The sequence below is a fragment of the Danio rerio genome, chromosome 20 (assembly GCF_052040795.2).
Source record: "Danio rerio strain M-AB ecotype USA chromosome 20, GRCz13ab, whole genome shotgun sequence".
Taxonomy (NCBI): domain Eukaryota; kingdom Metazoa; phylum Chordata; class Actinopteri; order Cypriniformes; family Danionidae; genus Danio; species Danio rerio.
This window is the reverse complement of record NC_141040.1, coordinates 28663040-28676862: the sequence shown is the minus strand read 5'-3', so window position 1 is coordinate 28676862 and position 13823 is coordinate 28663040. Positions and strand designations below refer to the sequence as shown.

At 33.8% G+C, this 13823-nt stretch overlaps 1 protein-coding gene across 9 annotated transcripts in view; it reads left to right on the top strand.

The window, feature by feature from the left end:
- epha7 (eph receptor A7) overlaps positions 1–13823 on the top strand; it is a 150571-nt gene that overhangs the window by 123532 nt on the left and 13216 nt on the right. For 5 of the 9 annotated variants that reach the window (XM_087297368.1, XM_087297363.1, XM_087297366.1 and 2 more), the window contains 6 exon segments: positions 1735–1790; positions 6689–6814; positions 7244–7429; positions 10211–10272; positions 12421–12630; positions 12842–12991. In XM_087297368.1, the coding sequence (XP_087153494.1) occupies positions 1735–1790; positions 6689–6814; positions 7244–7429; positions 10211–10272; positions 12421–12630; positions 12842–12991 (790 nt within the window). 9 annotated transcript variants of the gene reach the window in all.

Sequence of the window (13823 nt, the reverse complement as noted above, 5' to 3'; positions counted from 1 at the left end):
CTTAATCCTTAACTTCAATTTGCAGTTTTCATATATATATATATATATATATATATATATATATATATATATATATATATATATATATATATATATATATATATATATATATAAGTTTTAGATTTATTATTTACCTCTGTTTTTGTACTTTAGTTTTTTTTTTTATTTAATTTTATAAAATGTTACATGTTATTACTTTTATTTCATGAACATGTTCAGGTAATGTTTTACCCACATTATTCATTTTCAGTAGGTTGTTTATAGAGGTGTGAACCTACACTTGTCTCATGGTTCAGTTACGATTATCATGCCATCGATTCGGTTCAATTTGATATCTCGGTGCATCACGGTGCATTGACGATGCTTTCCTTATACAATTTTAGATTTTACTTCACAGCACAAGAAAAATGTATGAATACAATTGTGAACTGTACCTTTAAAAACTCAAATACATGCACAGAACAACATGAGCATTTATACAAACAAATGTACATGCTCAACAGAAAGGGCTGCGATTGGCTCTAACGGTCTGGCGCTGTTCACCGATGAGTGACACTGATAAGCGGCAGCTGATTCATGATAGACATGGTGGAGAAAACTCACTCCGCAGACACACACACTATCCCGAAGTAATGCTGTAACAGCCAAGAGAAGAGGAAATGTCACACCAGCAGGTCATAGGGCTACAGTGAGAGAGAGAAATGGAGTTTACTTTCATTTTCTTTCATAGTGAAATAGCGGCTTCTGCTGTAACTTCAGTGTCAGTGAATGACTGTCCAGCAAACACACACGTAGTGAATTGTGCAGAGTTTCTGCGTTTTTAAGTAGTTGGAGTGTTTTAATTACTCATGCTTACCTCCCTCGCACAGTATTCTACAGTGACATAACGCAAATGAGATAAATGAAGTCAGAATGTAGTTACCGTTTATGATCTATTACTGAACTGATAGCAAATTGTCCGCATCTGCATCACAGTGCAGAAATAATTATGACACTTCAAGTTGTTTAGTATTTTTGTAAGCTTATCTATTATTATTTTATTTTTAGATTTGTTTTTGTACAGTAATTTATTTATTTATTTTATTTAGATATTTTAACAATAAACTCTTTTCTATTTTGCTTAATTTTATATACATTTTTTATTCTATTTAAGCTTGTATTTTGAAGTATTTTTGCCCTATAACATTTTCAGTTACAACAGTAATTTTCATCATTTTGATCTAATGTGCATTTTAAATTGTTCGCCATGTTAATCTACCTTTTATGAATCCTTCACACACACATACACACACAAACGCATGCACGCACGCACACACACAAACACACACACACACACACACACACAGAGATCCCTCTCTTGCATGTCCATTAAAACAATGAATGCCTTAAATGCTTTTTTGCTCAGTTCAATTCATTATGGAGTTATTTCAAACAATCAAGATAATTTCCAGATAAAATATTCTTCATAATCCTTTTCACTTAATCCATTTGAAAAGAAAACCTGCCAAAACAAACATGAGCGCTTTAACATCTAATGAATTAATCAACAATCGAACAGAACGGAACAGGAATTCATGGCATTTCTATTCCGTTTCAAGAAAAACATTCAGACTTTTGCAGCATTTCTCCAGGTTGAGTGGAGCTGAATTGCCCTCTTTAGCCGTGTTATGTTGAAATCATCTGTCTGCTCGCCGCAGGACATTAATGAGTTGCTTTTTTTTGTTCCCTTTATAGACACTGCGGCTACAGTAAGGCAGATCAGGAAGGGGACGAGGAGCTCTACTTTCAATGTGAGTGCCAGCTTTCATCAGCTCATTATACACAGACTCATCAGCGGAGCTCCTGGAGAACCGTCCTGCAGAGTTTAGTTCCTACTCTAATCAAACACCTGAACTTGCTAATCAAGGTCTTCAGGCTCATGCTTCAGAATTACAGGCAGGTGTGTTGAAGCAGGACTGGAACTAAACTCGACAGGACTGAGCCCCGCTGTACAGCATTGATCATGTTCTGGTCGGGCATTACAGCTGGACCCTCCCTTGACGCTGATTTTGATAAAAACTTTTCCACACTGAAATGATGGGCAGCAGCACCAGTTTAAGAACCTTTTAAAATAATTCGTAAGAACTGAAACCAAAGATAAGGTTGTGCTACAAATAATCTATATTAATGATAAGAAAAATTAAAGTAAAGCGGTTACTGTTAATATTCATGTCATGTTGACACTAAGATAAATGATTTGTTATGAATGCTTTGTCACATGCAGTGTTGACAGCCTGAGAAATATTTGATGTTATTCAGGGAATAGTTCACCCATATTTGGTAATTCTGTCATAAACCTATTTGAGTTGAGTTTTTCTGAAGAAGTTATTTAGAAAATCTTGGAAATTTGTAATAATTGACTTTCATACAATTTTTCTTTTGTACTATGAAAGTCAATAGCTACAAGCGTTTAACATTTTTCTAAATATCTTATTTTGCAATTAGAAGAAAATGGAATATCATACAATTTCAATCATTTAATAGTATTGATAAACTAAACTTTAATCAGTAGCAGTGTAAAATTACCAGTACTCAAATATTTATATTTTCTTCCTCCTCTTAGATTAAAAAATGTTCAGTATTTTTCTTTCTTTCTTTCTTTTATTTTATTTTTTACTTTTTTTATTAGAATGTAACTCAAAATCAAAGATAGATCAGAAATAGTCAATACGAATACAGATGGATACTGAAAAGATAAGGGAGAAAAAGAAAAAGGGAAAGACATTTGTGCAGTGTTATTTTAAAATAATATATATGGTGTTGAAGGTAAAAAAAAAACTAATATAAATTAAAGTAATTTATTAAAAAAGGGGGGTGGGAGATGTCTCATATACTTATTGTGTATACAATGTGGCTGTTTACTAAATCAGTGTTGTATATTTAAAGTGAGTTATGCATAATTCTTAGAATTGGGTTCCATCTTGCTTCAAAAATATTCATCTGGAGTCTAAGGCAATACGTTATTATTTCCATTTCATAAATTTCTCTAATTGTTTTGATCCATTGTTCATACATAGGTGGGTCTGATCTGAGCCAGTTAGACGTAATACATTTTAGTGCTGCAGAAAGCAATAGTATTTTTCTTTTAAATTACATTTTTAATACGTTTATTTTAAATGATGTGGGGGTGACGCAGTGGCGCAGTAGGTAGGTCACTGGTTCGAGTCTTGGTGGTTCATTTTGGCGACCCCAGAATAATAAAGGTACTAAGCTGAAAAGAAAATGAATGAATAAATAAATTACATATTTTCAACCAACTTCAAATTTCAATTTAAATTAAATTTAAATGCACTTTTATTTAATTTGTTTTTCCGTACTTTTGTTAAATGCCTTCATCTTTATCTATCTGCTTATTTAATCTTTTTTTTTTTTTTTTTTTGAGTACAGCTTACATGTTTATTTTCTAGTATTTGTGTTACAGCTTATATTTCTTTTAGTTCTTCATTTAATATTTATTTTAAACAACATAAAATTCTGGTAATTAAATATAGAGCTCTGCATTTTAATACCCCCTATATATTCAAGATCTTTTACATGCTCATTCCAGTGGCCAGTCTCTGAAGTCTTCTAAAAAAGATATTTTAGCCATTTCCAGAACATGTCTTAAGACTTAAGGTGACCATGCCTTCTGTGTTATGGCCCCAAGGCTCTGGAACTCTCTCCCTCTAGCACTGAGAACTCTGGGATCAGTTGAACTTTTTAAAAAGCATTCAAAGATTTCAAGCTTTTAATTAAAAGTATGGTGAGCTGGTTTTACATTGGTCTTTCTGTTTTTGGATTTTTAGCTTGTTTTCTTTTATTGATATGTTTTTGTTACATGCTTTTCGGTTTTATTTTATTGTAAAGCACTTTGTGGCGCAATGTCTGTGAAAGGTGCTATATAAATAAACCTTTACTTACATTAGTTTTAGGTTTAGTTTACTGCGTCTAAAACTATATACTGTAAACATTGATTTTAGCAATTGCTGCAATGTTAATGATCATAACCTGAATACAAACTACTTTGGATAATTCAAAAACCAATCACACTAAAATCTACTGTTAAAGTCCACAAATTCTGATAAGTCCACTAAGAACAGTGCAGCATTTAAAGCTGATACTTTAAAGCATCAGTTAATCACAGATTACGTTACGCCTATGGTGCAAAGCCAGGCCGTAACCCTCCGGAAACAGCTTCAACTTCAGATCTCCAACTGAAGAGGGCTTTCAGAGCATTCAGATGTTCCTCTAGGTGTTTGACTCTTCTGGGTTGGGAAGCCCTGCCTTCAGACCTCTCGGCCAGTGAGATGTTTTCTCTCAGCAGTCTCTAATGAAGCCCCTGGAGAAACGCTGGCAACGGCCTCTCTAGACCTGCTCTGCTAATGATCAGCGCTCTAGGCAAACTGCTGATTTGGAAACAGAGGTTCAAGGTGGCACAGCTTGCTTGCTTACACAGGACAGCAGAACCTCTCTAGTGTTCTTGGCATTACAGCTTGCCATATTTTCACCACTGCACAAAACCTGCCAAAAAAAACAGCTAATACACCTTTTTCCTACACCCAATGATCCTTCGCATGATAAAAAAATGGTTGTGAATTAAAGAGATAGTTCACAAAAATGAATATTCTCTCATTATTTACTTACCATTCACTTACTTTCTTCTGTTGAACACAAATGAAGATATGTTGAAGAAAAATAGAAAACCTGTAAACATTGACTTCCATTGTATTTGTTTTTTTAGCCTATGGAAGTCAATGGTTACAAGTTTTCAGCTTTCTTCAAAATATATTTTTTTGTGTTCAATAGTATTAAAAAATACTTTTAAAGGTTTGGGACCACTTGTAAATTGTGAAATTGTAAATTTGTGACAACTATTCCTTTAAGTTAAACTATAAACAATGAGTAAAGCGTTTAAACCCAGAAAACCCAGAATTTACATTTTCTAAAATCAGGTTTATTGTTTATGGTTCTGAACTGATGAAAGAATGCTCGATTCCGTTGAACTATTTCTGTACTATACTTGTTTTTTATAGTTATTAATTTTATATTTGTCAATTTTTTATTATATAAAAACAATTATTTCTTTTTAATATATTTTCCCTTTTCTGTGTTTGTTTTGCTGAGTTGATAGAATACATATATATTTTTGTATGGATGTTTCTTACTTGTTTTAACCCTCTCGCAGTTCACCTATATTATATTATAAGTCTGCTTATTAGAATTGACAAATTGATTTTAGCAGACTATAAATAAACACAACTTTACAATAGCACAACCTTGTTATTTAAAATAATTTGCTTCAGTTCTTTTGAATGGAGGTTTCCAAAGTGCAAGTCATAATTTGAAATGCAGGGTCACACTTTGTTTTGATGGTCCATTGTTGAATTTAAGTCACATTGCATCTACATGCCATCTAAATCACTAGATTGTAGATAAACTGTTAGGTTGGGGTTTGGGTTAGTGTAAATTGACATGTACTTGAAAAGTTTCTTATAGTCAGTTAAATGTCTGTTGAAGGAGCAGTATTAACAGATATTAGGCAGACAGTCTAATAATACTCAAATGGACCAACAAAATAAAGTTTCACCAAATGCAGTATTCATCAAAAAAAAAAAAAACATAAGATTGATAAAGAGCACCTGCTCAGCAGTGCAAAAGCACAAAACACACACTGCTTTGACACAAGGCAGATAAGGCGAACACCGTAACCATACGCACAATTTGTTGCTCGTGTTGTGCGGGCAGCGGTGATAAACATGTTCTATCAGATTCACTGACAGCCTAGATGGACGAAGCAATTACAGCAGGCAAGAAGAAAGGAAATATCAGCCACCGTTGCATATGAGTGGAGCACAATGCTGCCCGTTTGCTTGTGTCATGTTATAATGCGACATGGCCATAAAGAAGCTATTAGGATATTAGGCTCCCTCCCTGTTCTTCGACATTGCTTTTGTTGCAAATTAGTAATTTAATTACTCGTTAGCAACAGTCCATTCTAGTCGTTTTCATCTCAGCATGATGTAGCCTATTAGTTTTTGCATCTCATTAAATGGAGCTTAAATGTGGAAGTTGACAGGTAGCAATGTAATTATGGGATTTGATTAGATAGTAAGACTGGGCAAATGCATTAATTGTGCTTAAAAAGTGTTGCTTTTTTAAAAGACATATGTTGCTAGCTTGGCATAATAAACTAAACAAAAAAAAAATGTGGCCTACATTTTTGTGCAATTGAAAATTATTATGCAATAATAATAATAATAATTATTATTATTATTTAAAAATTATTATTATTATTATTATTATTATTATTATTCTGTTGGCCACTTGCCTGGAAACAACACAGTCTTATAAAACCCATTATCCAATTGAGTGACTGCTACGAACATTACTGCCATGCTGTACTGCTAATACCCTTCCGGCTCCATTGTAAGAAGGTTAACAAGAAAATGTAATGGCGCTTCCAACGGAATATGCAAGGAAAAATAAGAGCATAGGTTTTATTATTTGATGAAAGAGACCTTTTTGACACTCTATCTCCCTGTTTAGCCCACAGCCCGGCATTTCTACCCTACAGTAATCGCATCCGTCCATCAAGTAAAACTCTCTGTTTGTGTGTGTGTTTGCGGTCTGCATATTTAATCGTAACAGTAATCCTCTTACCCTTCTACAGTCAAATTTCCAGGCACCAAAACCTACATTGACCCTGAAACCTACGAGGACCCGAACAGGGCCGTCCATCAGTTCGCCAAAGAGCTGGACGCCTCCTGCATTAAGATTGAGAGGGTTATCGGCGCAGGTGAGCTCTTTTCTTGTCTTCTCCGCTGCCTCGCTTTAGTCGCACACCTCGCTCATTTATCACAATGACAACCAAATATTTACACTCTCAATAGCGGCCGGAGCATCTCTCTGGCCTCTTGTTATTGATAGCGCCGCTGTAAGATTGCTTTATAATTAATATGTCTTCTCTTAAGGCCAGGATGCACATAAATGCATCGCCATTGATGAATTGCTGCCGCATCCCTTTTAGTTATAAAGCGTATAACTGTGTTAGCGCGTCCACTATGTAGCATATCCAATTATCTGAGGTCTCTAGTGTACTGACGCATAGCATGAATGCTGCTGCTAGCGTGACGGATGTGAATGAAGCAGCACAGGTACAGGTGACGTGTTTAACTTGGCCCGGATCACTATAAACTCAGCTTGCGGGTGGTTTTGTGCTTCACAGGAGAGTTTGGAGAGGTGTGCAGTGGACGACTCAAGCTGCCGGGGAAGAGGGACGTGTCGGTGGCCATTAAAACGCTGAAAGTAGGCTACACTGAAAAACAGAGGCGAGACTTCCTATGTGAGGCCAGCATTATGGGGCAGTTTGATCACCCTAATGTGGTGCATCTAGAGGGGGTCGTCACAAGAGGTGGGCACTTTTAACAAATCTGTTTGCTTCTTACCTAGCCAGCCTTATGTTGTAAAACAAAAAACATTTATACATAACTTCCTTAAATGCTGATATTTGTTTATTATTACAGGGTTTTAATAAGAGTTTTTAAACTTGCCCAATCGGGTCAGCGGTTAAGATTTTTACTTCCCCTGCCAAAATTTTCTTTGGCCCCACCAAAAGTTAATAGCTATTTCTTAGCCACATATTTTGAAAAATGTGCCAAAAATAGTGCAAATCTAAAATATAAATATTTTTTAAAAATGTAATAAATGTGTGTTGAGCAAAATTCTAAATGTTTTACAAACAAAAAGAGCAGTATGGAAATGTGCAGTTATTTTATTGCAGTTCTAAATTATTTACCAATAACTGACTTGCCAAACTGACAGCTAACTGTGCAAAACATCACTTCATTTTTTCATCACGTTGTACCCACATGCATATCTGCTTTCAAGACGTTAGAAACAGACGTTTTCCTTTAGCCTCATAATTTTATGTTACCACCTCTTCCCTGTTCTGGTTGTCATAAGGGTTTTGGAGAAAATAACATGCTCACACCATCCAATAACTTAAGAAGAACTGAGTAGCAATATGGTGTTTACGACATCACAGAGAAGGTAGAATTTGAGGCTTAAAAGCATAAACTGTTATAAGATCCGATCGGGCCAGTAATGATCCTGTCTACTGTCCCAAGCATCTCACAGGCTGGCCCCGGGCCATCGGGCAGTCCTTATTGTTGAGCCATGTATTAAATTAATAGCATTTCGCCTTTTTAAAGATAAGAATATTATTTACATAGGACTTAACCCAAACTCATCCCACTAAGATTAGAATTTAAAATAAAATGTATATATATATATTATAAATACAAACTTAAAATAAATTCAAACAGGCAAACTGTGATTTTAAGTTACTTAAAGAAATTTCCAAATTGAAATCTTTTTATCTTTTGGGAAAAGCCTGTGTCATTTACGGTCAAAAAAATAAATAAATAGAAATAATATAATTAAATAAGAAATAAATTTTAAAAACTTGCTGGTTGAATTAAAGTAACCTTAAATACAAATTGGCCAGGTGTATGAATAATTTCGGGTTTGAATAGTAACAAGTGGTCGCAGCATGGGATCTTTCTATACATGAGGTTAATAACAATAATAAGATAAGTAATTTCAGATTTACATAATCTTTTGAAAGTTTTTTTCATACTCTGTAATCAATATTAAGTATTACATTAAGTTTAAGTTTACAATTCTAATGAAACATAAGAACATTTTATTTTCACTTTGAGTCAACTGTAGGTCAGTCACATATTTCCAAATGAAATATAATAATAAAAAGAGTTTTGATTGCAAAACACAAAGTATATTGCAGTTTTATTTTAGCACTCATCCTTGCCATCTCTTTAACACATCAAATAAAGGTTAAAGATGAGTTGTTGAAACCCAAATTGTCAAACTGACATTCTCAAAAAAGGAATGACATTCCAAAGCAGAAGCAAATCATCAGGTTTTCATTCAAAATAGCCAAGATAAATGTTTGTTTTCTTGTAGATTAACTTGCATTGGTACCTCAAGACTAGCAACATGTGCTAATAATGGAAATATGATCAATGAATTATGTTATATAGTATTATATTATTAATATATTAATAATTATCCTTAATGACATTACAAATTCATTCATTCATTCATTTTTTTTCGTTTTATTAATCTGGGGTTGCCACAGCGGAATGAATATGCAGCATATGTTTTATGCAGCGGATACCCTTCCAGCTGCAACGCATTACTGGGAAACAGACACACACACACATATTAACACACACTATGGCCAATTTAGCTTACCCAATTCAGCTTACCCAATTCACTTGTACCACATGTCTTTGGAAACTCACGCGAACATGGGGAGAACATGCAAACTCCACACAGAAACGCCAACTGACCCAGCCGAGGCTCTAATCAGCGAGCTTCTTGCTGTGAGGCAACAGCACTACCTACTGCGCCATCTTGCAGCCACATTACAAATTATAACAGGTTAATTTAAAATAATTTAAAAGTGATCAAATGTATTTTAAACAAATTAAAACTTATTTTGTACTTGCCAGTCAGTGTTGTTATTATTATAAAAATGTGATGCTGCTCACTTTTTATTTTAATGTTAACAATGTTTCCTATTTTAGTTTGTGAGAACCTTTTAAATGTCCAAAAATATTACATTCACTTTGAAAAGTTTGTATTTCTATTTCACAAGGGCCTGGTCAATCTGTGGAATGTGAAATATAATATCTAAGAAACTAAAAACACCAAACAATAAAACAGCTTAAAACAGCTGCAATCATATATTATCTCTGTCCATTAGTCTAACTTTGCAGAAACCAGACTGGTGTGACCTCAGTTAAGACTAAAGCGTGTATATGACATTTAAACAAGACAAATTACGACTTTAGTCTGACTGAAATTGAACTTTTAAAGTGCGCTATTAATCTTCTAAACTCAAGAATTATGACTTACCGTAAGCTCAGTTCTGAAGTCATATTGTTATGATTTGATTTTATAATTTGGATAATATTATTTGTAGCTCAGGGTGCTTTATTATTATTTTTGGAGGCCGTACAGTCCGCAAATGTTTATGAAAAGTCCTGTCGAAAGGCTAAAGTGAATCCAGTGTTGTAGAATCATCTGCGAATTGTTTCTCATTACTGCTCTTGTACAGTGTGTGTTGGCCGCGCTTCACTTTAATGGAGTCTGTTCTTTGCTCTTTCAGGAAAACCAGTCATGATAGTAATTGAATACATGGAAAATGGCTCATTAGATGCATTCCTCAGGGTACGTATAAACCACCCTAGACAATCTGGTCAGTGAATACAATATCTTTTCTGTTCTGTTCATTACACCCACTGCGATTTGCCATTTCACTGCTCATTCTGGAGAGGCCGTGTTACTTTGTGTGCTGTTGGGCGGCCATGATTAGACATATGCAGATATTCAGTAATTCAATATATTGTGATAATAAACATGCACAATATTGATTTCATGGGCACTTCAAAATACTGTGAATAATTAATTATTTTTTAAACTTAATTCAGAGTGCTTTTATAAGAATATTTAGAACGTTGTATTGGCAGTGGTTGTTTATCACAGAAAAACTTTATTTTTAAAAAATTACATTCCCAATAATCAGGTAATATATAATATTTTCTGCTTAGCAACTCTATACAGTAAGGCTTCATTTATTACATTCAGTTAATCTAAATTAAAAAGTCAATGTAGTGAAAACTACAAAGGTATTTGGTGATGTTCATTTCTTAATTTATGCACTAAAATCAGAAGTCGTAATTGTTTCATTAAATGAAGTTAAAATGTATTAAAATTCAGTGTTTTTTTTTCTCTTTTTACTAATTAACATACAGTTGATGTCGAAATTATTATTTTGAAAATATTTCCCAAATGATTTTTAACAGTGTATTTCCTATAATGTTTTTTCTTCTGGAATCTTTTTATTTATTTATTTATTTATTTATTTATTTATTTATTTATTCATTCATTCATTTATTTATTTTTGATTGTTAGTTTATCTGGAATAAAAAGCAATGTTTGTTTGTTTGTTTATTTATTTATTTGTTTGTCTATTTATTTATTTTTATTGTTAGTTTGGCTGGAATAAAAGCAGTGTTCATTTTTGTTTTATTGTTAGTTTGGCTGAAATAAAAGCAGTGTTTATTTATTTATTTATTTATTTATTTTTAATTGTTAGTTTGGCTGGAATAAAAGCAGTGTTTATTTATTTATTTATTTATTTTTAATTGTTAGTTTGGCTGGAATAAAAGCAGTGTTTGTTTGTTTATTTATTTATGTGTTGGTTTATTTATTTATTTATTTATTTTTATTTGTTAGTTTGGCTGGAATAAAAGCAGTGTTCTTTTTTGTTTTATTGTTAGTTTGGCTGAAATAAAAGCAGTGTTTATTTATTTATTTATTTATTTTTAATTGTTAGTTTGGCTGGAATAAAAGCAGTGTTTATTTATTTATTTATTTATTTATTTTTAATTGTTAGTTTGGCTGGAATAAAAGCAGTGTTTGTTTGTTTATTTATTTATGTGTTGGTTTATTTATTTATTTATTTATTTTTATTTTTAGTTTGGCTGGAATAAAAGCAGTGTTTTATTTTTCATTTATTTATTTTAAGTTCAATATTATTAGTCCCCTTAAGAAACATTTTTTTCTGATTATCTACAAAACAAACCAATGTTACCCAATAACTTTTTCTAACATGACTAGTTAACATAAGAACCTAGTTAAGTCTTTAAATTGCATTTTAAGCTGAATACTAGTATCTTGCAAAACAACTAGACAAATATTTTGCAGCATGGTGAAGATAAAAAAGTGGTTCTTAAAACTTTTTTGTTTAAAAATGTGTTTAAAAATCACTCTGTTAAGCAACAATTGCCAAATATTATTTTATATTGGGAAATAGATATTTTTTCAACAATTTCACAGGAGGGCTAAAATGCGTTAAAACTAACCTTTTCTAATGAGACTGTAGTGTTACTTATTGTACTTTCTAATAGTGTTGTCTCGATACTGGAATTTGCTACCGATCAATACTGAAATGTAAAAAAAAAAACATCCTTTTCCTACGAAATCACCGCTGTTTACTAAGTGTAACATCAGATACAGGGACACTGGAGCGTTTTAAAGATGTGATTCATCACAATGGCAAATCAGTGGTGTTTAAGACTGGGCTCAACAGCTCTTAAATGTTAGCGGGAAGTGGGCGTTTTTAAATTTTCAGTATCAATTAGAACCGAATTCCAGTATCGTGGCAACCCTACTTTCTAATGTGTTTACAGCATTTAATTTACTCTAACAGGCATAATAATCTAATGTTCAAAGTAATCCTTTTTGATGATTAAAGCTTCTGCAGTTAATCGCAACAGGAAAACTGACTTTTTGTTTCTGTTTGTTCCTTCACAGAAACATGATGGGCAGTTCACTGTGATTCAGTTGGTGGGAATGTTGCGTGGAATCGCAGCCGGGATGAGATACCTCTCCGACATGGGTTACGTTCATCGCGATTTAGCAGCGCGAAACATCCTTGTCAACAGCAATCTCGTATGTAAAGTGTCTGACTTCGGCCTGTCCAGAGTGATTGACGACGATCCCGAGGCTGTCTACACAACAACGGTGAGTCAATTAATCCTCCGTCTCATCACACAACCCACAGCGCTCTCAGAATAAACAAATCAATGCAGGCATCAGATAGGAGTACAAATATAGATACTGTCTGTGGTGTTTTGTGAAGCTGGGATCTCACTGAACAACAAACAAACTGATTTCTGACTCTCCTCTGGATCATTCATTGTGGTTTTACATGAATCTGTTCTTCACTAAACAGGGGGGAAAGATCCCGGTTCGGTGGACGGCGATGGAAGCCATCCAGTATCGTAAATTCACATCAGCGAGTGATGTGTGGAGCTATGGGATTGTAATGTGGGAGGTCATGTCCTATGGGGAACGGCCTTACTGGGACATGTCCAATCAAGACGTAAGTTATCTTTCATGTTTGTTTGTTTGTTTTTTTATACTTATATTATGGTTTTAGAAAAAAGACAGTAAGTGGTTCTGCACTGCAAAAATCTGTGTTCCACACAATTCCTTCATGTCCCAACTTAAATTGATAAAGTTAACTAGAATTGGGTTGCTTCTGGGGCTGTGACGCTATCTATTTTTTGCTGGGTGATATATTGCACCCAAATTAATTGCAATAGACGATATTATTGCCACTTTATAACTTATATCACTAATAAAAATCGATACATATTTTTACTCCATAACAGTGTAATAATCTCTAATCAGGTACACTGTTTCAAAGATATGAAATGATATGAAATATGACATAAGATGATATGATGGTAAGTGGCAGACATTCATTCATTCATTCATTCTTTTTTTTTTTTTTTTAGCTTAGTCCCTTTATTAATCTGGGGTCACCACAGAAGAATGAACCACGAATTTATTCAGCATATGTTTTACTCAGCGGATGCCCTTCCAGCGGCAACCCATCTCTGGGAAACATCCATACACACTCATTCACAATCATACACAACAATTTAGCCTACCCAATTCACTTGTACCACATGTCTTTGGACTGTATGGGAAACCAAAGCACCTGGGGACACTAGGAGAACATGCAAACTCCACACAGAAACAACAACTGACCCAGCCGAGGCTCAACCAGTGACCTTCTGGTGAATTTGGTATGCTAAAATTGACCGTATGAGTGTGTATGGATGTTTCCCAGTAATGCGTTGTAGCTGGAAGGAAATTTGCTGCGTGAAACATATGCTGGATAAGTGGCGACCCCAGATAATATAATA